Source organism: Pongo abelii, chromosome 2 (genome assembly GCF_028885655.2).
Source record: "Pongo abelii isolate AG06213 chromosome 2, NHGRI_mPonAbe1-v2.0_pri, whole genome shotgun sequence".
NCBI classification, from domain to species: domain Eukaryota; kingdom Metazoa; phylum Chordata; class Mammalia; order Primates; family Hominidae; genus Pongo; species Pongo abelii.
Window position 1 is genome coordinate 162114667 of NC_085928.1, and position 27321 is coordinate 162141987.

The following is a 27321-nucleotide window of genomic DNA, read 5'->3' on the forward strand; positions in this document are numbered from 1 at the left end:
AAGATGACTGAGTTAATTATACAAATATGGTGAACACAAAACATATTACTTCAAAGGGATATCTCCTTAAAGAACATGCAAATGACTCTCCACTTTTGAATAAATTCAAATATTGACATTAATCTCCTTAGAATCCCAGTGCTTTAACTTGAGAGCATTGCTGAGTTTAATACTACTTATAAAACTTACATTATTTTGACCATTTTGAAATATGTTTTTCATGTATTAAAAAATTAGAGATCAAATGACAGGATTATTCATATTATCCAGATTTGTATGGTGTGTTGTAAGCTATGCATTATTTTATTCAGTATTCATGACCTTTTACATAGATGTTAATAGTGTTTTCATTGTGAAGATTCCATAGCTAGTAAAGTGATAGGAACTGGAACTCAACAATTTCTGACTCCAAACCCTATTGTCTGTCCGCTATATTATTGCTATTTAGTTAACAAAAGAAGGTTTATTTATAATTAATTTACATTTTCTTGGGAAATTTTCCTGATTATGTTTTCTTTTGATTATTTAAAGTTTATAATTATTCCATAAATATTTTTCTGGAAATAGAACTTAAATGTTTTCAGTGAATATCTTCATTGGCAAATCTTGCCTTAGTACTTGTAAAGTAAAAGGCTCATGTTGAATCACATTATATGTGTAGCTAAATAGATCTTATTGTTTTAATGCAGGTTTGAAAACCATTTATCAAACAATATTTTTTTTCTTTTGTGACAGAGTCTTGCTCTGTCGCCCAGGCTGGAGTGCAGTGGCACAATCTTGGCTCACTGCGACCTCCACCTCCCGGGTTCAAGCAATTCTCATGCCTCAGCCTCCTGAGTAGCTAGGATTACAGGCGCCTGCCACCATGCCCAGCTAATTTTTGTATTTTTAGTGGAGATGAGGTTTCACCATGTTCACCAGGCTGGTCTCGAACTCCTGTCCTCAAGTGATCCACCCACCTCAGCCTCCCAAAGTACTGGGATTACCAGCTTGAACCACCGCGCCCAGTCAGAAAATATTTTTATATGTTGACCCAGTACATACAGATATACCAATAAATCTGTACATTTATCTGCCAGAAATAATGAAAAATGCCTACAGTCATGGATATATTCTTTGAATATTATTTGTAATATGGAAATACTGGAAATTATCTAGATATCCTCCAAAAGAGTTACCTGTATTATGTACACTATTTGATGAAATTTGATGCAGCCATCAAAAGTATTCACTCTGGAAATTATTTAGCAAAATGAGAAATGCTTATGCTGCATTGTTGAGCATAAAAGATCACCAAATAGTAACTATACTATAATTACAATTATTTTTAAAAATGTGTGCATACATACAGAAGACTGGATGAGAAGAGAAAAATGACCACAATGTTATTAGAATTTTCAGATTTAATTGTACATTCTGTGTTTCAAATTCTCCGTATGATAAATGTTATAATTTCTTATCCTGTTTTTAATTATGAGATTAAATTTGTGGAATGTTGTCAGTTATAATTTACTAATGTAATAGTATGTCGAAGAGATTTATTTGGGGTATCAGCATAGTCTAAAGTGTCCTTGAGTTTATCAGAGAAACCAGATCAAACCCATACTGAGCAACCAAGGGATAGATCCCATTTTATTGATGATGTCTATTAGGGGAAATGTGTTTTAGAAGGTTTGGGAAGTTCATGTTCCCGTAGGTACCCCACTATTCAGATGCATATCTAATGCTTGGTAAATTTCCAGTCCCGCTGGCCTGTAACTCTCACCAGTACAAGTTTTCACAAGAGATTTTCTCTTCCTTATTTTTTCACAGGCAAGAATAATGTGAGAGTAGCTATTACAGTATGTTTCTGTCCTATTTCTTAGGAGAAACCTTAAGCTGCAAAAAAATAAAAATATGAAAGAGTCAAACATGCATATTATGCAAAAGCAATTGACTAAGTTTTTTTTAACCTCAGGAAAGGTTGGTTTTATGACACATTCTGAGCTAATTATTAGTTATTAACTGCTTAAATATTTTTAGAATTCTTTCTAAATGTTCCACAGGAGAGTGAAGAATGAGAAATTATAATAAACCAATCCTTAACCTGTAGAACCGCCCCCCCCGGCATGCGCACACACACACACACACACGTGCACGCGCGCAAATACATACACACAGAACCTAAATAAATTCAGGTCTTCCTTCTTGCTAATGTGGAAAAGAGTAAACTAAATTGGAAAAATAGAGTGTTAGTTCCCTGCTGCCAATTCATTTTGAGCATATTCAAGAAAGCAGGAATTACTGAGGAGCAAATAGCAGCTGAGACAGATCACTTATAGACCTTCTGCAAGTTTCCTGTTTGGTGATGCCTACATTGACATAGACTTGCTTAAACAGGAAAGTAGCCCTTTCGTTTATGCAGTAGTATATATTTAGCATACACACACACACACACACACATAAAACTTTTTATCATTATTTAATGTAGGCACATCACTTTTCCTGAGTATAGTGATGAGCCTCACATACAATAAATTTTGATTAGGTACTGGGTACTGTTTTAGCAAGCTCCGTAGCTGATGCTAATGTTCAGCCAGAGAGGAGGATAGTTATTCTTGGTAACAGCTTGATCATTTTTGCTTTTAAGTTATAAATCTTGGTAATACTTTTTTTTCTTCTGTTCAATAAGATAAATACACTAATAAAAAGCCAGAATCTTGAATAACTTTTTAAGTCATTTTTGTGTTCTTAATAACTCTGAGTGTGGTGATGAATGACACTGGTTCATTGTATGTATTTGGAACACAAAGCTTTAGCTAGGTTGAGGTTTCCAACTAGTGCAAGATATCATTTATAATGCTGTTTTTTAAGATGTAGCATGGTACAGATTATAGTATCTCCTTCTTTAAGAAACACTTTCCTCAATAATAGGATATGAATATAATGTGGGGAAAACACCCAGATTTAAATGCAATCATTGTGTTTATACAAATCAAAGAAAACCTTTGCTTCCTAAGTCATAGTAGGTTACAGTTTTTCTTTCTTGCTTAACTTCAAAATAAAGTGCTTAGTATCTGCGTTTGCTATTTGTGAAAAGATACTTGAACAATTAAAAACTGTTTCCTTGAAGCTTGAAGTAAGAGCACGAAAATACTAAAAGGACATTCTGTGTTTTAGATGGCCCTCTTGTGGTAAAAGGGTCAAAGTATCCTGAATGAAGACTGCTTTTAAATAGTAAGAGTCAAAATGCACAGATGAATGAGAAATAACGTTTTCGCCTTTTCCCTAAGATCTCCGTGGCAAAATTAACAGAATTAGCAAATATAAAACAGACGTAACAAAACCAATCTTTTTTTACTGCTTTATATAGCTACCAAGTGAATCTCTAAAGATTAAAAAAATAACTCCTGGAAACATTTTCATAAAAAGCTATCAGATTTGATTTTGTATATTTTTCACTTGGAAATAATTTTATATTTACACAAAAGTTGCAAAAATGGACCCAAGAGTTTCTGTCTACCCTTTACAGACCTAAATATTAGTATCTTACATAACTGTAGAATCTCTCCTAAGACCAGAAAAATTAACATAGATATGCGGCTGTTTAACCAATCTACAGACTTTAATCACAGTTTACCAGTTGTCCTCCCAATATTCTTTCTGTGACTCCAGGATCCTCCACTTGTGATAATATCTCAGTCTGTCTTGCATGACCTTGACACTTTGGAAGAGTACTAGTCGGTTATTAGTAAAATATCTTTCCATTCACTTCGTCTGATGTTTCATCTTGATTAAATTCGGCAGTAATACCTCTACTGTGATTGTGTGCCCTTCTCGTTGTATCAAATCAATAGATACACAATGTCACTATGTCTCATTATTGGTGATATTAATTTTGATCACTTGGTTAAAGTGATGTTTTCCATGTTTCTTTACTGTGAAGTTATTATTTTTCCCTTTGCAATTAATAAGTATATCAACACCATTTCAGATTGTATTTTTTCCATAATTAACATTATACATGCATTTTCTTATGGACATTTATACTGAAATAGAGTTATAATTTGTAACTGAACTAGGAAATGCTGAAGTTACTTGTTGCCTTGTTTGAAAATCATTTTCCCCTTTGATCTATAGCCTTCTATCACCAGTCTTGCACTTTAAGTTAAAATCTTCAGAAAGCTTCTTCTTGTTCATGTTGACTAAACCTCATGTACTTAATGACCTCATAGGTATGTCGAGAGTACCAACGTGGCAATTGCAACAGAGGAGAAAATGATTGTCGGTTTGCTCATCCTGCTGACAGCACAATGATTGACACCAATGACAACACAGTCACTGTGTGCATGGATTACATCAAAGGGAGATGCTCTCGGGAAAAGTGCAAATACTTTCATCCCCCTGCACATTTGCAAGCCAAGATCAAGGCTGCCCAATACCAGGTCAACCAGGCTGCAGCTGCACAGGCTGCAGCCACCGCAGCTGCCATGGTGAGTAGAGATATCAGCTCTCTCCTTGTTAGCAGTCAGAAAAGCAAAGTAAGCAACTATATCTGACTACAAGCTATTCATTTATTAACCTTTTTAAAAAAAATTGCTGAAGATATGTTTGTTCAGGTATCCCAGACAATATATAAAGAAGTTACTTTCACAGAAGTGAGGGTAACTCCTCAAATGGTTCAGATTGCTCCTACTCTTGGCCTAACTCTTAATCTGTCTTATTCTGGATGTAGGGTTTCTGAAATCTCTGCTTTGTAAAGAACCACCTGTGTCCTTTTCAACTTAACGATATTGCCATTTTCAGTCTTCTTATTTCTGTGTGCCATCTAATCAGCCATTGTTTTCCTTTGGTGTGTTCTTTTGCACATCAAGGCTCTTCTTTACATATATCTTGCTTTTAACAATAACATGATCTGGAACTATTTAGGAGAATTGTTCAACAAAATTGTTCTTAGAATTAGCTACAGGATTTTGAGTAGTATACTATCTAGATTGTCTGAAATAATATTGTGGCATAAACATAATAGTAACACTGGAGAAGCTTGACTATGCCATTATATAGAAAGGAGAGAGACAGCAGTACTCAAGGAGTTAGAAATTGGATCATTAAGAATAGCTACTAAACTATATTCTCAAGGTAAATTTTAATGTGATCTAGTAGCTGATTTTAATGAGCCCATTCTTTGTTTTTTGCTTACCTGTTTTAATGTTGTCATTTTTTTACATAAATATATGACTTAAATCAATGAAATACTCATTTTAAAAGTCACTGTGTAGTATTTCATAACACAGTGAAATAATCATGAGAGAGATCTTTTCTGTGTTTATGGATACTTGAGCAAAAATACAGAAGGCAGACTCTCTCCTCCTGTCTTCCTTTCACTCTTTTTTTTTTCTGTTAGAGTATCTTGTTTGTAATTAACTACAAAGAGGAGTTATCCTCCCAATAACAACTCAGTAGTGCCTTTATTGTGCATGCTTAGTCTTGTTATTCGTTGTATATGGCATTCCGATGATTTGTTTTTTTATTTGTTTTTTCTCACCTACCCAAAAATGCACTGCTGCCCCCATGATGCACCTCTGCTTGCTGTTTATGTTAATGCGCTTGAACCCCACTGGCCCATTGCCATCATGTGCTCGCTGCCTGCTAATTAAGACTCAGTCGGCTGTCAAATCACTGAAGCGACCCCTCGAGGCAACCTTTGACCTGGTACTATGACCTTTCACCTTTTAGCTTGGCATGTAGCTTTATTGTAGATACAAGTTTTTTTTTTTAATCAACTTTAAAATATGTATCCTTTTTTCTGTTATAGAGTTGTAAAGTACAATGAAAAAACTGAGTGTGGTTTCCTGACAAAATTAGTAGAAAGACCATAATCTAAGTACATAGATGGATATCATACAATAAAAGATTCTGAAAGCCCAGCAGCCCACATTCAGTTTAACTACATTGTAGAATGTTCTAAAGAAATAGTCGGAGGACATAAAGAGTGTATTTTTGACTGTATATTTATGTACCTGTTTGGTTAGCATGGCTTTAGTGGTAGAATTATTTACATTTTAATATTTATAGTTCAGTATTTAAGGAAAAAAACTTGCATGCTCTGGGACATTTGCATGTCTAGGTAGATCTGGGGGGAGGAGCAGAGTGGGTTAGTTTTTATTTTATCTGTTTCAGTCACTCTGTACAATTAACTATTAACATTGCTTATACTTGTCAGTCCTCATGGAGCTCGCAGTGCGGCTTTTCTTCTTTTCCCAAATCAATGGCTTCTCACAGAAAGCCTGAAGCATTATGGGACATAAAGCACTTTAACACATTATAACATGTGCTCTCGTACTAGTGAGATTTTGTTTTGGACAAAAATAATGCTTCCTTTAAAGCTTTTATCTTGCTTTTTTTTTTTTCCTCTCCTTAATTTTTTGTTCATTGGATTTTTCCCTCGGGTAGTTAAGTGCTCTGCTGCTTGCTTGCTCATGCTTCCTAACAATTTTGGCCTTCGACTGATTTTTCTTTTTTCTTTTTCTCTTTTTACTGGTATTTGTTTTTTATACTCATTCACTAAACAGGGAATTCCTCAAGCTGTACTTCCCCCATTACCAAAGAGGCCTGCTCTTGAAAAAACCAACGGTGCCACCGCAGTCTTTAACACTGGTATTTTCCAATACCAACAGGCTCTAGCCAACATGCAGTTACAACAGCATACAGCATTTCTCCCACCAGGTAAGGGGTGGGGTTTCGTAATAAATGAATCTTATGATCTACAGAGAGTCCTACTGTTAGAGCAGATAAACCACACCCCAAGCTTGTTTGTAATTATAGATGAGGTGTCAGGTAAGGTGGTCAATGATGGAAACTTATCTGAGGTATCTCATGTGGTTTTCCTTAAAAACTAAGGATTGTAGCTTAATGAAATGTGGATTAAAGATCAGTGGTATTTTATATATTTGTGTTTGTGTAATTTGGAAATGAAATATAGTTCTCTTTTTTTTCTGTTTCCTCAACACTTATACATGTCTGTCAAGCTATTTTATGATACTTTCTTGCTGTAAGACCCCTTTGCCTTCATTATTCCATAGAGTTCATTTAAATTACATAAAACAGCACTTTCAGTTTTGATTTTTATTTTTCAGCCTTTTTGTTTTCAAGGTCAAGAATGAAAACAACCATGCGTTCTAGAGCTCTTAAAAGGGCTCTTATTGGCATCAATCAGTACACTGTTTAAAATTATGACTTCCTAAGCTAATATTGAAATAACCCTAAGTGCTCAGCAATGTTTAATTTATTATGGAGTTCTACATTTGTGGTTTCAGCTTATTTTCAATTTGGTAATGTATACATAATCTAGAATTATTCACACAGATTGCAAAGTTTAAAACACAGACTAGCTACTCATTTAATTACCTGGAAATTTACTCTTTTTATTCACTCTGAAATTATTTCAGAAAATACATGTAAACTCATTATTATCTGGAATTTTACTAACCAGAAACTCAAATCTCACTTTCCTCTTTATTGCTTCACCCTTCTTTTCAGAATACCATGGTTTTAGAGACTTACTTAATAAAATTATTTTATTAATTAAATTAATGGGTAGATATATATGTCAAAAATCCAGCTCCCAATTTTATATTAGACTATAGTGGCAGTATTTACAGTGTATTAGGTTCATAATGCTATAAGAGAATGTGAATTTATTTTTGATTGACAAACAATAAATTATATGAGCTTTTAATACTAACCATAAGTTTTATACAGTACATCTTTGAAAATCAATCATCCATATGTAAAATAAATATGAAGTAACAAGTAACTACAATATTCCACTAGCTGAAATAGCCAGTGCCCCAGACACGTGGATAAAATGATATTTGTACTTGTGAAATAGTATCTTTCAAATTGCAGTTTGTCCATATTGGAACAAAAACTAAATCATTTTGACCTGCAGTCTCACATTTCTCTTATGTTTTGTAATATTATAACTTTCTTCTCAATATGCATAGTTTTTCAGAAATTAATCTTTTTGCTCTTGTGCAAGTTGCTGTGTCCCTAGATTTTCCCTGCCCCCAACAAACAATCCATCAGTTTTTCTATAGTCAGATGAGCAAAGTTTCAAGGGATTATATGTAACTATCATAATCTCTTTGAAGAAATTAAAACTTATTTTTGTCAGTTTATTTTACTGGCTAAAACATTACCATGAGAAATGACAGTTTCAGCTAGACCAGAGGTAGTGAGTTATCTCAATTGATTGTTCACAGTCAATTACAGATTGAACTCCTCGTTCTACTCATTCCTGTCTTCTCACTGCTGCACTTGACTAGTCTTAAAAAATATGATAGTTTCTCTACTAAAGTCTAAAAAACAAATCTATGCTATTTAAAGAAAGCTGAAAAAATCTGTTTTATCAAATAGGTTTCACATTAGTTTTTTCAACAACACTCAAATGACTATAGTTTTTTTTCTAAATAAGTATAACCAATTGCATGGTATGATGACCCTTACTTGTGACACTAGTGTCTCCCTAGAATAGCTTTTTGTCTGTGGATAGAGCCAAAGATGCTAGATAAAGTTCAAATTAGGGAAAATAATAAACTCATTCATAAATCAGAATCAAACTTGTCTCTCTGTGCTAGGTTAAGCATTGCTAATTTAAATAAAATCTGCATTAATTGAAATATCCTGAAAATTTTAAGATACATTTGCATTTTTATGATGCATTTTGCATCAGAGATATTCCATTCTTGATCAATATTTCTCAAATATTGGCCAGGCGCAGTGACTCATGCCTGCAATCCTAGCACTTTGGGAGGCCGAGGCAGGCGGCTCACTTGAGGTCAGGAGTTTGAGGCCAGCGTGGCCAACATGGCGAAACCCCATCTCTACTAAAAATCCAAAAATTAGCTGGATGTGGTGATGCATGCCTGTAATCCCAGCTGCTTGGGAGGTTGAGGCAGGAGAATCGCTTGAACCTGGGAGGTGGAGCAGTGAGCCAAGATCACATCACTGCACTCCAGCCTGGGCAAAGGAGTGAGACTCCGTCTCAAAAAAAAAAAAAACACACACACACAAAACAACAAGAACAACAAATATATGTATACACACACACATATTTCTCAAATATAATCAATATAGTGTGAAATTATTGCATTAATAACATAAAATAACATTTATTTGCAACTCAGTTTTAAGGGCCTGAAACAGCAGGTGGACCTTTATTAATCACATAATCAGAAGTAGGTAGTGACTCCATGATTATTTTAAAATATTTTCGTTATATAATATGTACCTGCTTGCACAAAAATTGACCCTATGACATGAAAAGGTTAAAATGGATAGCTCTTCATTATTTCTGCCCCATCACTTTGTCAGACAGTCAGAAAGGAAAGAAGTCTAATGCAGGGAATGTATATGCAAAAGCCTCAGGGGCCAGGCAGGAAACACAAGTGAAGCAAGAATAAATTGGGAGCTGTGGGGTCTGGGAGGCACAGGGGAGCACAGGCTCAGCCTAAAGAGTATAGTCAGTGTTCAGACTTTGCCTTTTGTTGCCTTAGAGGATTGTCTGCCTGGCGGGTTGTACCTGCTGTCCACTGCAAACCCTTTGTGGCTTCATTTATATCATAGTCTCTATAAACTACAGTTGATTGTGTATATGCCTCATAGGGTTGGTTGTAAGAAACCCGCACAACCTAACACAGTAGCCCTGACATACAGTGTTGCTAGGTCTTATGGTCTTATGATTTTTTTCCCAGATATTCTAGACATTTGTATGTTTATATGTGAAATTTCTCAATATTTAAATTTTGGCAATTCAGTTTTTTAAAAACATCCTTTGAGAACTAAAGGAAATCTATCTTACCACAAATTCACATGTAATCTCGTGTCTAATACCTGGGAGAAAAGGAATTTCATTTTCCAAAGTTTAGTTGTTCTGCAGACAAATAATACAGAAGAATTAGATGATCAAGGAATCCGATCTGAACACAGTTTAATAATTTGGAAGGTACACTTTTGAAGGCTTTATTGGAACTGGGAAGAAAATGGAATTCTTTTATTTTTCGCAGCTCAGAATTATAGTGGTCTGTAGTCTTGTTTCAATGATAACTTCAGATGTGTAGATCTATTTTATTCAAATTATAGTGAAGCATGGTTAGCTAAATTCTTAGAGCAGGTGGCTGCATATAGAGTAGGTTGCTGGCAAAAGATCAGGGTTCAGTGATAAGCCAGCCAGCTAGCTAAGAAAAATTACTACATACTTTAACTTTTAAGAACAGAATTGGATTTAATATGGACGTTACCCATCTAAGCATCATTCAACCATACATCCATCCATCATCCTATCATTCTATTCTCCCCTCTCCTTTCCTCTCTTTATCCTTTTTTCCTTTCTCCCTTCCTCTGTCCTTCAGATTTCCATCTATCTATTCATCCCCACATTTATCTATCCACCCATCTTTCCATTTATTCAGTCAATAAACATTGATTGTATGCCACATGGTGTACCAGTATTTATGTGAAGGATTGCAAACTCATGGCTCAAGGGTAAAATCTGGTATCTAGAAATATTTTTGTTTGTTTAAGAGTGTTTAAATGAAAACTAAATGTAAATCCTTTAGATAGGACACATACTGTACCCTTCAGTTCCAAACGCTACAATTCCCTATTGCCTTAGGCCAGGTTGTTTCAGACATTTTGTTCAAAAGAGCTACGTTTTATTGAATGGTTGCTCTTGTTCCCTGCTGCACTGAGTGCTTTGCCTACATTATCTCATTTTTTTTCACAACGCCCAAAAGGTTGGCATTAATATTTTCATTTTACCAATGAGTAATTTGGAGCCTAGTAAGGCACAGTGATTTGTCCCAAGTTAAATGGCTTTTGTAAGGTTTAGATTTAAGTACAACTTGAACTCAAGTCAGGCTGACTTGGTTAGTCTCTCAATATCTATTACACGAAGACCTTAAAAATGATTTGGGAGACTGGAAGTAGCCCTTACTGAACACCTAACTCCACGATGTTTCACACCTTCCACCTCATTTAAAGATAAATATAAGTATTAGGTTAAATTCGTATTGAAGTTTTGTCTTTTCAAATTTCAATATATACTTGTTTTAACCTTCCCCTTTCAGGACCAGATTGATTATTTGTAGATATTATGCATAATTTAGGATCTATTTATGTTATATGTATGAGTTTTCACTCATGAAATTATGGCGTGTAAGAAATATCACTTTCCTTTACACCATTTTTTTTTTCATTGAAATTAAGTCTAGCTCTGAACTCTGATCTCTGTCTCCCTGAGTTGAGAGAAATAACAGGCATTACTGGGAATCCAGGACTACATGCCCCAGCTCCCTCTCTTTCCTGACCTTACCTCAGTGTGAGGTCCTGTACAGTCTGGTATTCTCAGACAGGCTATGCATTCTTCATTCTTCAGTCACCGCTGCTCACTGCTGATATGATCATTGTCCATGCTTGCAAGAGCTCTTAAGACAGGTACTCCAGGGGTTCTGTGCTTGCCTTGGGTATAGGCTTCCTTGTCTATGCCCTCCAGGCTCCCATGCCCTTGAGGGCCTGATGTCTGCAGGGCTATTGTGAAAGAACAGGCTACCTACCCAACTACCTGTGGAGCTGCACACTGCCTGCCACTTCAATCTTGAGGAATTTTTTTCTCTGCCCTACATCACCATTTTTGCCTACCTACCATCTTCAGAATCACACCTCTTGTCTCCCTCTCTAGCATATCTCCCTCAATCAGTGTTGGCATATGAGTTTTAACAGTTCTGAAAATACATTTGCTTTAAACAACTTCTACTTTGGCTTGTATTACAACTCTACCAAGAATAAGGCAACAAAAGGCCAGGAAACTTTCTTAGGTAGTGGTGTAGGTCTAAGGGCAGGGGTAGGCAGGGTTGTGTTTATACAAAGAAGAGAAAAAGATTTGTCACATTTAGTATCATTAATACATATAATCATTTATAATTATGTATATTAATAAATTATAATTAATAAAAATAAAGAAGGTACTGCTTGTTTCGATACCAATTTTGAGAATAATCCAACTGATTAACTTTTAGTCTTAAAATGATATACACTATTTTTAGAAGCTCTTAATCAGCTTAATACTTCTTATAATCAACCTAAATAGGACTGAATTATTACATCGAAATTCTAACTTCCAACTAAATCTTCATTACAATTCTTTTTCTCTCTTCTACTTACTTCCCTTCTACTCCAAGTAATTTTAAGTATGCATACATCTTATTTGTAAATTATCATCCTAGTTTTTCCTACATTTTCATACATATCAATTAAAATTTTTGATTTAAAAAGTCATGCAGTTAAAATAACACATTTCTCAGAAGCACACCATTCTGCTCTGCAAATATCTTTGTAGGAGAAATTGGGAATTGACAAATACATTCACTTAAATTTTGCTTTGTGCTGAAAATTGAGGAAAAATTTAAATTGGCCATTTGCACATTATTATTAGTAAATCAACCCATGTAAAGATGGAAACTATGGTCATTTCAAAAGTGATTTTTGTTTTTGGTAAGTGGGTCCTACAGCATTATGTCCTCATATTTGTGAGTTATTGCACCCTGGCTAGTATTTTCATTGCTGCCTTATGTTTATTTGCTGCAAATCCCTCTCAAAACTGTGTGCATTGGTTATAATGCTAATGAGGAAGATAATTCAAACTAAAATTCAAATCATAATAGCTTTAGGGTTTTAGAGAGATAGTATAAGGTTAACTCATTTTCAGCATGTGCAGACTTAATTATGCATGGGATGAAATACAGTAGGCAAGTCTCAGCATAATAATAAATAATTGAAACATATAACCTGTACAATATTTAAACTGGCTTTAATATTACTTAATTATCACATTATTCTTTTTCATTCGTCATTTCTTTTCCAATTCTTTCACCCTACCATTAAGACAGTAATGATTTTATAAGATGTAGATCCGGTATTAAGTTTTGCTTGCTCTACTGTCTCAAATTATTATAACTTCTTTGTTATTACTGGCTTGTTTCTGTTTGTCTTTCACAAGTCTTTGACTCAGTAGTAGTAGCAAATGACAGAGATCTTCAAGTGTCTTAATGCTTGTCAATATAATATTATTCCACTTGATGGGATGTGTCCCCAGATTCATTACAGAGTTTAATCATTGATCATTCTGCCCACAGTCTAATTGTGATAACAAACTAATCGCAGCTGTTACAGAGATGCCAGTTAAGTAATCCATGTTTCAGTTGAGTTTCTCAATGGCAGCTTTATTTTATAGGGCCATCTCTGATAAGATTCATTTGGCAGATATTTTTCTAACAAATGTTCGTCCCAGATGCTGCTAGTATTTAAACAGGATATGCTAAGATTTAGATAGAAATATAAAATCCTCGGATATTTTAAAACCTAGAATTCTAAAATAATCCCATAGAAAGAACAGTAGTTCTGCATATGGGAAAGTGCCTTGTGCTTGTAAAATAAGTTAAATTTTCAATATTTACATGTCATAGAGAACAAGGACTATCTATATGTGCAACATTTATTTTTGCTTATCATGGTTGAACAATTGTCAGCATCAGTGCTAACACCCCATATGTGATGTATGTATTTTCACTCTCTCCCACTCAAGGTTTTTATTGAAGTCTAATTAGCAGTTTCTTGCGTGTGAAATTTTGTAGAACATTTGCTACTCCCAGAAGTCTTGAAGGTCTAAACCAGCAATGAAAACCACTCTGATTTCCTAGATACCGTGAAGTAAACCAATTTGATACTTATAAGAAATTATATTCCCCCTTAATGCTTTTCCTACATTTTAATTTCAAACTAAGGAAATGCACAAATTTCACTTTTTTATATATAATTTATTGCTTGGCATCCCTCCAAATACAAATCCTGTATGAATAATCACAACCCTTTTCATGTTTATATGGTTGCTGCTACAATGAACAGGAAAATAAAAGGAATGAAAATGAATGTTTGGGTTTCATTATATTGTTAAGTCAGTTTTGTACATTGAATTATTTAGTATTTAATAATAAATAATATCTTTAGTAAGTTAATATGTGCCTGATATAAAGAAAATGTTAAGGCATTCATAAGTTAAAGTCAGAAATAGCAAAACGACCAGGTGGTTAGTCATCAGATTAAAACAAAACAAATTACAATATTATTTTTAAAAGAATTAAGTGGATTTAAATTACTTCCAAAATACTTTTGTTTATAGGCAACAATTAAGAGAAACAAAGTGTACCAGCACACAGTTAAACTGGCTTTTATTCTTCACTTGAGACTAGTTCTAATTGATCACTGTGCTATTGTATGATTTGATTGTGCTGACAGTTACATGCCACTGTTCCCATAATAACAATTTTTCTTCTTTGTTCAAATGAATTTTCTAATTACACGTGTGATGGGATGTTTTAATTCTTTTCCCTTTTCAAATCCACCTTCCTGTTGCAATGCATGATGGGCAGGCTCAATATTGTGCATGACACCCGCTACAAGTGTTGGTAGGTGCCAGCTTTGTTTCTTGATTATCTTAAACCTATGGTGTACCTCACAGCCCCTCAAAATCCACTGCTAAGTTTAACTTATATCTATTGGGCAAGTCCATTTCCCTTTTACTAACACTTGTCAATTAAATGCCATTTTCTATTTAATTGACATGGACTCACATAAGTGTTTTCTTTACACACGACAGTTTCCTTTAGTCACCTTTGGTGGATTTTGATTGGACTATGAGTTCTGGTGTGTAAAAAAAATCTATTTCATAAAAGTAATATACTGTATATTTTTATAATAGTAAATGAGAAAAAAATACTTTCATTCAAACATAACTGTATATATGAAGTAAATACTTGTATTTTGACTTAGATTTTGAATGTCTGACTATAAACACTATATAAAATTCTTGTTTTTGACTTAGCATATTAAGCCTGTTTGTGTCAATTTTCTTGATTTGATGGTAACAAGCTTTTTTCCCCCTTTTTTTTCTCTTTCATCCCTCCTCCCCTTCTCTCCTTGGAATGTTGTCCTGCTTTGCGCTGTGATTGCATGTCACTCGCTGGTGATGATGTCCTGTCACATGGCTTATTGCTGTGATAAATACCATGCCCAATTATCTCTTCCATGTTGCCATGGTTTCCATATTGCTACACTCTTCTGTATGTTCGCTTATATGATTTTCCCTCCGAAAGTTCCCATGGTGCACGGTGCTACGCCAGCCACTGTGTCCGCAGCAACAACATCTGCCACAAGTGTTCCCTTCGCTGCAACAGCCACAGCCAACCAGGTTTGCTAATTTACAGCTTTGTTTCTTAAAAAACAACTCTAATAGGGCTCAATCCAACAGCCCTTACGCACGTGGATTTCCCATTGAGGTCAGTGGGAATCATGTGTACGTGAGGGCTGTAGAGGGTGCTTTAATAAGCATGGGGTTTCAAAGATACCTCTTGTTGGCCTACACATTCTCTCTATGATGAGCAGCAGAATGCTTTTATGCCATTTATAAGTGCTCCAAAGTCGTCGCAGCTCCATTTCTGAAGCTACTAAAATGATATTTACACAAGCAATTCTCAATTGGTTTCAACCAATCGTGCAGGTATTTTGACCAATCAAAAATAGAGGCCATTTTAAGGTTTTTATTTAAAATATTTGGTATATACAGTTTCTTAGTTATTGCCTAAATGATTAATAGAAAGTAAAATATTTAAATGTATTACATATGCCACAAATGACCACTCTTGTAAATGTTTGTTATAAATTCATTATAATCTGAATCATTTAATAAGCAGATTCAAAATAAATTGTTTGCATATAGCATTTCTAAGCTTTTATTCTCAATGCTTTCAGTGAAAGAAAAATCCTAAGCACTTTTATTTTTATAATTACCCTGCATAAATGTAGGAGATTTATGAAGGAAAAGAAAAGTATGGCAAATTGACAATCATTCTGTATTCCATGCAAGTTTATTGCAGGATACTTTTCAAGTGAAAGGGATTTGTTTCATAAATTTAAATTTTATGATATACAATAATAACTATTTAAAAATAAATGATTTAAAATATTTAAAATTTAAAAATTGACATTTATTCACCCAGCATTTTCTGATTCTACTTAAAAATATTTTCTAGAAAATACTGGTTGATTTCAAGTTTCATTTATGTAGATTTGGGCTTCAATAGAGTTGACAGTGTATGAAAAACATAGAGCCAAGCCACATTTCAGATAATACACAGATGAAGATTAAATGTAGCCAAATGAATCTCAAAAGAATGAGTGTCAGATGAGAATGAACATGTTCCCCCTTGGGAAGGGAAGACCAATTAAGACATCGATTTGTTGTTATTACTGTGAGGAGTAGCCACCTTTGTTCTACAATACATCATGTACTGTTGATGAAGAACATTCAGCTATTAGTACAACCATTAAAAACTTTCAAAATCAGAACACAAAAATGAATTTAACGTTTCAGTCAAGCTTTAAACATTTCTTGGCAAAGAATCATTAATTTTTCAGAAGCTTGTCAAAATAGCCCTGGGTTTACGTGAACACATCAGACTCATTTACAAGAATGCTAGATTGTGCATATGTGGCATGTTAATAAGTAACCTTTGGTAGAACTATTGTGATGGATTCAATACAATCCATCTATGGTGCCGATCAATGATAAAGAACTCTCATGCGTCTACCATGTGTGACTGTAGAATTGCTGGTGTAAGCAGAACTATAGCAGAGCAAATTTCAACATGCCCTTGGCCACCTGGGTTGTAGGGGACACTTTACTTTTTGCATTGTGCTGTGACCATTTCATGCATAATCTTGGGTCTTCAAACTATTTGACAACCAAAAGAAAGAAAAGGGAATGGATATATATATACACACATATATTATATCTACATATACATACATATGTATATGCCTACAGTACATTAGCAATGCTGGAAATAGCTGATGCCACAAAATGCAGCCTGCATGCATGCAGAAGTTTATAGCTGGCCCTTCATCTGCATCGATTGGTGTTGAAGGTCCTTGGTATGTTTCGACAGCCCCATCCTTGATGCTTCTACACTGTTGGGTGCAACATCCTGTCCTGCAGCAGCAGGAAAAATGGTATGAGAAGCTTCATTATGCTTGGAGCACATTTTCGTGCCATTTGCCAATGCTGTAAAATTGTGTAAAAATGTCAGCTGAGAACTGGAAATAAAACAGGGACATATTAATATACACACTAGACTGTGGATTGTAGTATGTTGAATTAGCCTAAGATGTCTAAATTGAAAAAAACAGCAACAAAATGCCTTTGTGTATGTGATTTCATTATTCTCCCAACAACATTGCTGAAATGGGATTAGTATCATTTTATAGAAGAGACTTAAGCATAGAGTAATGAGTTGCTTTGCTCAGGGTCACACAGCCAGTAAATGGATCTCTGGGGGTAGCACCTGTGTCATCAGTCCTCTGACAGTCTCAATTTATTGTGCTGCCTCTCTCAGGTTAGCAGCCATTAATTTCAGGTTGAAGAATCAAGCTACAAATTTGAAGTTCCTAACTTTGGGAACTATTGAAATAAGTCAACTATATTGGTTTCTTATTGTACTTTCTCTCAAGTTCTCTAATTCTCTTGCCCATTTAAAATACAATAAAAGGTGTCGTCAGGATTCAGAAATACGTTCTGAAGTAAACTTAGGCTCTTAGCTAGTTCTTTTCAATCACTGCTTTATAATTCTTACCTGGTATTTTTAATTTGGAAAAAAAAAGTTAGACACCCTAATTTGAACAAAAATGTTAGAAATTTGGTTGCACAAAAATAGGCAAGACATTTCCTTATCTGATTTCTGGATGATTACTAAGTAACTGAAACCACGGGTGTGTGTGTGTGTGTGTGTGTGTGTGTGTGTGTGTGTAGGCCAACAAAAAGGGCTTCTTTCAATTACTGCTCTGCATGAATTTTTGATAGTTTACTTATTTCCTAAAAGCTGGTAACATTTATAGAATAGTATTTAACATGAAGATTTTAAAGTTAGTTGCTACTTTGGCATTTAAGTTTACATTAACTTACTGTTATGTTGACCAGATAAGGACTGTCACCTCACAGCTGAATTTCACTTTTCTTTAAAAATTTAATATTAAAATGTTTTCATCTCTTAATTGTTGGCTTGCTTGCATGGATCATTCATTAAATAATTTTTTATTTGCTAGATACCCATAATATCTGCCGAACATCTGACTAGCCACAAGTATGTTACCCAGATGTAGAATTTTCATCACTAAACAGTAAGTCCATTATGTAATATATAGTTGCATATTTGTGGTGGTTTTCTTTAAGATAGCAATTGTATAGTGCACTTAAAATTTTGCAAAATCTCTGAGAAAATATATACAGATCACATTTTTATCTTAAATGGGTTGTGAGGAATTTTATCAGACATATTTATAACAAATATGTTAATACCACTTAAAGTACCAAGAGAAAATAAATTTTTTAAATTTCTGATTAAACACAAGCATAAAGAAAATATATGACCAAAAAGTAATTAGAAGGTGTAGATCAAGGGTTGGCAAACTTTCTTATAGGGTCAGACAGTAAGTATTTTTGCTGTGTGGGCCATATCGTTTCTGTTGCAGCTACTCTCCTCTGCCATTGTATCATGAAAGCAGCCAGAGACCACATGTAAACAAATGGGTGTGGCTGTGTTCCAGTAAAACTTTATTTACAAAAACAGGCAGTACATCACATTTGGCCCACAGGCAGTAGTTTGGCTGACCTCTGGTGTAGATTATCACTTTTTTTTTTTTTTTTTCATTCTTTGGCTAAACCTTAAATGGGACTATGTACTTACTTCATCCCATGCACCACCATACATAGGGGCATTAGAATGTAATGAGTTTGGCTAAGTGTGGTGGCTCACACTTGTAATCCAAGCACTTTGGGAGGCCAAGGTGGGTGGATTGCTTGAGCCCAGGAATTTAAGACTAGCCTGGGCAACATGGTCAAACCCTGTCCTACAAAAAATACAAAAAAATCAGCTGGGTATGGTAGCGCACTCTGTAGTTCCAGCTACTAGGGAGGCTAAAGTGGCAGGATCACTTGAGCCCAGGAGGTTGAGGCTGCAATGAGCTGTGATAGCACCACTGCACTCCAGCCTGGGCAATAGAGCAAGACCTGTCTCAAAAAAAAAAAAAATGTAATGAGTCTGACTTTTAATAAATATATACACATAATCAAATATATGTGTACACACAAATCTACATATTCAAATGAATCTTAGGTACTTTAAAGTAGTTACCTCAGAGGATCATATAATTCTGAAAATGTTGCCATTGCCACATTTTAAAAATGGTTTGAAAGTCTTCTATTTTGTCTTTAAAAAGTCTTGTATTTTGTCTTTAAAAACAGTCTTAAATACTTAAAAAGGTGCCCATTTTTCGTACATAGGAATATGTTTTGTCCAGTATGCATGCATTCAAGTTATAACATGTGCTCAGATGCTTTGTTAGATATTTATTTTTATATTTAGAAAGAGACATTACATTTAAAACTGAAATTGGTTAAGATGGGTGACCATTCTTTGTTGCTTCCTTTATTTATTTGTTTATTAACATATTTACAAATGAGTTTTTGGTGCTACTTTGTGTTAGTTACCATGGCAAGGAGATAAAGGTAAATAGACAATAAGATAAAGATGTAAGGAATTTCAGGATAATATAGTAAAATAAGAGAGGTTTGAAGAAATTTCTCTTAGAGCAAAGATGAAGGAGCAACTGTTCCCAACAGGATCCATAAACAAATGAATGTGGACAATGAAGGTGTTGTTCTAAAGAGAATGGAGGTGTAAAGGCCTTGTAAAAGAAGGACAGTGTGCCAAGTCAGGAAACGATGGTGGCTGGGAACCAACTCAGAAACTCTTGTGCTGTTAATCTGTAGCAAAGCTGGAGAAAGTCAAAGCCCATGCAAGAAAGGAGAATAGGCAGAATTCAATAGCCATTTAAGAAAGAAATGATAGGCTCAACTGGAGAAGTACTACCAAAGACGTGCTGCAATCGTGAATTATTAAAATTGATTTTTGTCTATTTCATAAGTTTTCTCAAAGCAGTTCTGATAAAAAGGTTCAGATTCTGAACAATAGCCATATTTGTAGAAGAAGAGGCATTACTTTGTAGTGTTGTAGGTTTAGAAGACGAGTGTTTTTGAGATGCCAAAAAAATCTGTTTCAAGATCTTATAGTCAATTAGGTGTGTTTGGTATGTATATATTTAACTATATTCTGTTTCTTAGCAATAATTCAGGTTGAAAAAAATTTCTAAAAATAATTAGCAAACCAGTAGTTTTGTGTGTATTGAAGCTAAGCTTTTAATGTTCTGTTCATTTAACAAATGATCGCTCATCTTCATGAGGAGTTGCAACATTTAAACTGGTTTTTGAGTCACTAGATTATGATTTCTTTCATTTTCAAGGTTGTATTGTGAAGCATACTTTTAATATATGTAAAGATTCCCTGCTGAGAACAAATTTCATGTAAAAACTGGAACTGTTAATCCACAAGTACATTGTAATGTCTATTACAACTTAATTCATGAGTAATAATTCTGTAATTCAAAAAGAATGATTTTTATTTTCTTAGTTTTAGGAGAAAAAAGTTCAACAAACTGAATTATCCAAAGCCATCACTTAAAGTATCATTCTTTTTTTTTTCAAACATGCATTATGCTAATCAAGCACCCAAAAAGAATAAATCTTGTTTAATAGAACATATTACATTAATTTTAATTTTGTAGACCAGACCTTTACTCTTGAAACCTTATTAAACTTCAGAAAAGAAGTTTAAATTTTGCCCTACAACAATTGTGCTAAAAAAGAGCTCTGTATATTAGGCCCCTTGATTCTGCAAATGTATTTTATACTTTTAGTTTAGGATTGGTAAATTTTTGAGCACATTCTACAGTTTTATTAAATTGTACATGTTACTTCATTCGTGTAGAGATGATAGACAAATTCTGATCTGTCTACTCTTATAAAATGGTTTTGTTTTTATATGAAGATACAATAATGTGAATATACTGGCTAATCAAAAAGAAAACTTTCATATTAAATGTATATTAGAAACTGCTTTTAGATATCTGTTCTAACAAAGCTTATCTCTTTTTCTCTTGTAGATCATGCTAAAGAGGAAAGGACAGTGTGCTTGGTTAGAGTAAAGGACAAGGTCATTAGCCATATTGTATATATCGTCAAGCAACACACACAAAAGTTCCTCAGCCACAAGACATCCACATATTGCATGTTAACCAGAAGAAAAGACAACATGGAAATCCACTGCACACTGTTGCCTATACACTTTGTACATTTAATTGATATTTGTGCTGAGGTGATATTCCTGTCTAAAAGAACAACATTGTCTTTCTTTTCTAGCACAGAGTTATGCATTCAAAGATGCATACCTAATTAGTTTCCTATATATTCATGCCATCTTGAAAAGACAGACTATGGTGTAACCATGATTCTATTATGTATTGGTACGTCTGTAGACCAAGATATAATTTTTTAAAAATAAGTTTATTTCTTTCAAGGTTTACAAATAACAAAGGTGCACCTTGTATTTAAAATTGCCATTATAGATGAGAGCGTGCATGCACAGTCATTTTTGTTTAAGAGTAATATTTTTAATGTAATAGATTGTAAGACGTGGTGAGGGAGGGATCTGACAGAGATGAATGTGCCAAGCAAAACCACAACTGTGTATATTTTAAAGCACATCATGGCTTTAAGTACCATGTTGTTAAGGATTCTCATGAAGTGCCATAGACTGTACATCAAATTAGAGTATTATTTCTTCAGTGTTATTGTTTTCAGAGCCACATTTTGTTGCATATTTGCTAGTACTAATCAGTCAAAGGGCACCATTCTTTTTTTTTTTTTTTGAAACCAAAGCTGTCTCAGAAATGGCCAATTTAACTTTACAGTAACAATAGACAGCACAACACAAACTCTCTCAATACAGATAAACTCACACATACTGGAGATATATATATAATAGATATATATAAAATTATTTTAATGCATTGTAGTGTAATATTTATGCGTACTATACTGTATAACATGTTATTCAAAAGGGATTGCCATTTCTGAGACACAGTAACAAAAAATGAGGAAATTATTTTGCTTCTATTTATAGCCTCTGTCAAAAGTCAAAAGACTATAAATGCTTTTGCAAAAATGGTTTCACGTTTGCTTAAATGCTTCATCACAGTCACATTCAAAATAGTGACTCTAAACAAAGAGAAAGCAGCACTGTCATCAGATGCATGATAAACCAAAATATGAAAATGGGAAATGTTTAATTAACCTAGTAATTGGGTGGGTTAAGTACATGGGTGAATTTTATATGTGATTTTTGTTTTGTTTTGTTTTGTTCAGATTAACTGCTTATAGCCTTAGAAAGCCTTTTACAAAATTAAAAAAAAAATAGATGTGCATTCAGTTTTTAAGAATGGAATCATCCAAAGGAATTCCTTTTTTTGAGGTTTGGATGTTGCAGCTAGTAAAGGATATTTTTGCTCTGTTCAGCAGTTCTAAAAATTGCTGAAGTAGGGGCCAGGTCACTGGTAGTTATAGTATGGAATGGGAGAAGTGAAAGTTCAGTTATAGAACTTTCCATACTTCCAAGTTTACTGCAAGTTTTTATGCTTGAGAGAGATGCTTTCTAATATAAGATTGATGTGTTGATTTTACTGATTGTACTGTACATCTATTAAAGCCTTAGATTATTACATTACGGGTTGGAACCCATACCAATGTAATTTCAATCGTGTTAAGAAAGTAATGGTGACTTCACATGTTATTGTAGTTAGTTACATTATAGAATATTACTTATTTTTCTTGTTAAAATGTAGTTTTTCATTTCCTACATTTATTAGATTTTCATTTTCTATTAACAATGGAATACCATTTCAGTTTATAGACTATTGTTTTATTAGATTTTACCAATGAATTTTTCAAAATACAAAAAAAAGTAGTTTTTCCTTCATAACATACTCAGTTTTGAATTACATGTAGTGTCATATGAATATTCGTATTGTTAACTAAATGATTTATATTTTACTGATTTAATATTACAGTGTAAGAATGTCAGTCATTGTTAGTTCTTGTCTAGTTTTCATTAAAAGAACAAAGATCTTTTATATGGATATCTTATAAATATATAATCATTGCTAAGTAAGAAGTTAAGTTGTTGCTATCGCAACAATCCTGGCAGACAATTGAGTAATATTTTGATGATTTATTTTGTTTGTAATTAGTTATTATAAGAAGATCTAGATCCTAGATATTAGAATAAAATTTATTTTCTACTGTATCCATTTCAAATGTTAAAATATTGTTTAATATTTTTGAAATCCCTGAGTATCAGGCCTTGTTATAAATAAGCTGCATAATCAATAAATAGAACAAGGGACTTTTTGTTGATAATCCAAATACTCAAAGTTTACGTAATGAAAATTATAGCGTGTGTGCAAACTCTTGAGGGTTGATTATGCTGCAATTTAGCATGTTGGAACGTCTAGGGAGAAGGTTGACTTTTTGCACTTCTGTATATAGTCAAAAGAGAGAAACCTGTATAATAGTAAGATCTTATTTTGAATAAAAACGTCTATAATTACAAGGAGTTTTGTTAAGGCTAATACAATGACAGACTGAGCAAAATTGCTTGCAAAAGTGGCACAGAGTTAGCACTCCATACCCCTTCAAACATGTTGCTTTGCTTTCTTGTGGACAGCTTGTAGTTTGCCAGGATTTTTTCAGCTGGAAAGATACGCCATCCTTTCAAACCCTCATGACTGACAAAAACTCCATGGGGCCAAATCTGCCTGAAGATCATTACCAAAAATAGCAGGTACTTCTACCATTAAGGTGAAATCATGGATCAGATATTCCTTACATTTTTCAAAACTACTGCATGTTTAAAACTTCAACAAAAAAAGAGAGAAACAACTATACTAAGATCATATATTATTCAGATCAGTTTCTGCCAATTTCAGTGGTTTATTGTTCACAAAAAAATCTTCAAAACAAGTATTGACTTTCACAAAATTTAAATCATAAACAGGCAAACCAAACAGCACACTGTAGCTATAGTTGTTATGTGATTGTTTTTTAATTGCTGTAGGATCCTGTTCTTTCAGCAGGTGAAAAATAAAACGCAGTTTCAAATTTCACGGTTTTAATTTTCAACTCAGAAGCACTCAAAAATGCAAAATGCGATAATGGGCACTTGTTAAAAGAATTAGTGTATCCAGCCTTCACTCCAGCTGGTTAAAAATGTTGCACTTATCAGCAACCCTACCACTTTCATCTGCTGAAAGGACAAATGTGCTTGGTTTTACTATTATGTAATCACAACTTACTTTCTGCTTGTAGTTGCTTAAAATTATGTATTTTGTCTTGGGCTGCAATTTGTTTTATGCTTATTTTATTATTACTGCAGTAGTTGACTTTGCTGTATGGAAAAATAAAGTGAAATTGCCCTAATAAAACTTCTCTTTCTTAAGTATATTTGTGTATCTGAGATTGAATACTAAATTATTTTTGCGTGTTTCATGTATTCATGCCTATGTATCTTTACAAACATATTATGTATAAATTTGTTGCCTGGTTTTAACTGATTGCAACTGTGAGGAAGGCATTTGTTGTCTTTCTCACTAATTATCCTTTGATACTGAGAGGGAGAATCTAAATCAGCATATATTGCCCTCCTGTGCCCAATGTTTTCTGAAATTCTTGCCTTCCCCTGTCTGACACTTTAAGTGCCGATTGAAATGTTTTAAGTGTCGGGGCGAAAAACAGTAAGAAAAAAATTATACATTATAGATCACGATCTTTTATTAAAGAAATGTTATTTGCCTGACTGCTGCGTCAGCTGATTAGGACTGGAAATCAGGCAATCCAAGAGAGATGATGGCACTGTATTCAGAGGGATAAAGGAATTTATATATATGATCTATGAGGCAGGCCATGATATTACTCCTGAGGGGGGGTGTGTGTGTGTGTGAATTTCTTAAACGGTGGGTTAAAAATTTTGTTGAAGAAGTGGGGCCTGGCATCACATATAAGCTTTGCAGTTTCTGCAGATAGCCAGTGAATGCCAAAGTTTCAACATGAAGAACGTCCACATTGTATCATTTAGTTCTACTTTATGCTGACTGCCACTTGGTATTTGGTCAAGAGTTAGTTACAAATGCTCATTTGTAGGTTGATGCCTTTTTTTCTAAAATTTATTGTGATAAAAATAGGTGCATTATTCATGATCAATACAGTTCTGTTACTGGTTGAGTTCTAAAGGACAATTCTGTTATTTTCAGTAGGTCCAACTGTTCTGGGTGCCACTTGTCAAAAAGAGAATGGCTGCCCTGAAGATGATTGTCTAAAGCAGGAGTTCACAGCCTTTTTTGAGTAATATCAAGACATCTGGCTCTTTCCAGTTAGTTAATGATATTTTGGAAATCTTTTCATTGAAAAAAATGTATAACTAAAAGTCCTTGTAACTTTTGCAGTACTTTAAATGAAATTGTATTTTGTTAATCACAACAGCATATACATGCATCTGAAAAATTATTTTCAGAAGAGTTATTATTACAACGACCACTAGGGGTCCTCAGCTCACAGAATGGGACTCTTAGAAGTCATTTTTCATCTGGAGAACAAAATCATTTGCTAGAGCTATTACTTCATCACATACCCTTGGTACTCATGGAATTTAAACTTTGGAATGAATGACACTAAAGGTCAGTGATGTAGCAATCTTATTTCACTGAGACATACTTTTGAATGCCTGTATGAATGCTTTCATACAGGAAGTAGTCACTAAAGCACTGGGGTGACTGCAGTGGTCGAGGAACGGCTCAAAAATCAGAACACCTGGAATCATGTCTCAGCTCCTTGACCTTGGCAAATTACTTCTCTGACTCAGTTTCCACTTTAATAAAATAAGTACAAGAATATAAATACTGCACCATTGTTGAGTGGTTTCCAGACTTTGCTGCAAACTGGAATTATCGGGTTTGTTTTTTGTTTTGTTTTGTTTTGTTTTGTTTTGTTTTTTTAATAGACAGTCTTGCTCTGTGGCCCCGGCTGGAGTGCAGTGGCGCGATCTTGGCTCACTCCCAAGTTCCGCCTCCCAGGTTCACGCCATTCTCCCGCCTCAGCCTCCCGAGTAGCTGGGACTACAGGCGCTTGCCACCACGCCCGGCTAATTTTTTGTATTTTTAGTAGAGATGGGGTTTCGATACTTTTAAAATAAAACTCAATAAAAGTATTGATACTTTTAAAAGATCCCCCAGATAACTGGTTCCTACCTGCACACATTCTGGTTTAATGACTGTGGAGGAAAGAACTGGGTTAATACATAAAAAGAGCTTAGAAAGGTGCTTGGTTTATAGCAAGTAATTGATACATGTTAACTATGATTGTTATTTTATCCATTTTAAAAATCACTCCACTTATTCTTCAACTTTTTATCCTGGTTCTTGGATTACACATCCCTTTCAAAGCAGCCAGGTACACACACTCTATTCATTTATATTATCTGTAATTTTATCTTTCATGTTTAGCAATGAACCTAACTATCTTGTAATTTACCACCACCACAAGATCTGCTGTTACTTCATTTGTACTATTTCAAAAACAGAATCAAGTACATTTTTATTAACTCTGAAAATTTTGTATAATTCTTATTTCAATTTGATATGGTCAATCTGAAAATTTTGTATAGTTCTTATTTCAATTTGATACGGTCACAGACAACACCTAGCCCATTTAGACCCAATATGAAAGCAACCATTTAGGCATATCTAAGCTTAACTCTTTGAATCCCCCTTCAAATATTTTAACTGTGTTCAAGATCAAGTAATAGAATGAATGCATTATGAAAATGGTACCATTAAATAATGTATTTTAAATATTTTTATTGTATTCATCAAAATAATACTTCTAGTAACATTTCAGTGACACTAGTATATTTCTGTAACATGTTTCATCATAGGTTTATTTTGAATGCTTAAATTAGTACTATCTCAACTTAAACATATTAGAATCTGGTTATATACTGTACATGATGCTAGGCTCTGAGATACAAGGATCAATGGCAAGAACCTTACAGTGTAATGACTAAAACAAAATATGTAGAGTATATAATTCATCTGTATAGACACTGATCTAGTATTTCCCTCCTCCCTCACTAGTCCGAATCTCTTTATACCACAAAATAATTTAGAATAAAATTAAATAAAAACTACATTCTCTTCTGGAATACAATGATACGACTACCCTACGTACTG

General features: G+C 34.0%; 1 protein-coding gene across 50 annotated transcripts in view; it reads left to right on the top strand.

The window, feature by feature from the left end:
- Positions 1 to 24539, top strand: part of MBNL1 (muscleblind like splicing regulator 1) — a 218437-nt gene extending 193898 nt beyond the window's left edge. For 11 of the 50 annotated variants that reach the window (XM_054552851.2, XM_009239422.4, XM_009239437.4 and 8 more), the window contains 7 exons: positions 4215 to 4472; positions 5638 to 5691; positions 6552 to 6705; positions 14466 to 14501; positions 15189 to 15283; positions 18193 to 18267; positions 21148 to 24539. In XM_054552851.2, the coding sequence (XP_054408826.1) occupies positions 4215 to 4472; positions 5638 to 5691; positions 6552 to 6705; positions 14466 to 14501; positions 15189 to 15283; positions 18193 to 18249 (654 nt within the window). In that variant the 3' untranslated portion in view covers positions 18250 to 18267; positions 21148 to 24539. Of the gene's footprint in view, positions 1 to 4214; positions 4473 to 5637; positions 5692 to 6551; positions 6706 to 14465; positions 14502 to 15188; positions 15284 to 17039; positions 17104 to 18192; positions 18268 to 21147 lie in introns of all 50 variants that reach the window. The other 39 variants (XM_054552855.2, XM_003776338.5, XM_009239439.4 and 36 more) reach the window with 9 other exon arrangements.
- Positions 24540 to 27321: the final 2782 nt, after the last annotated feature.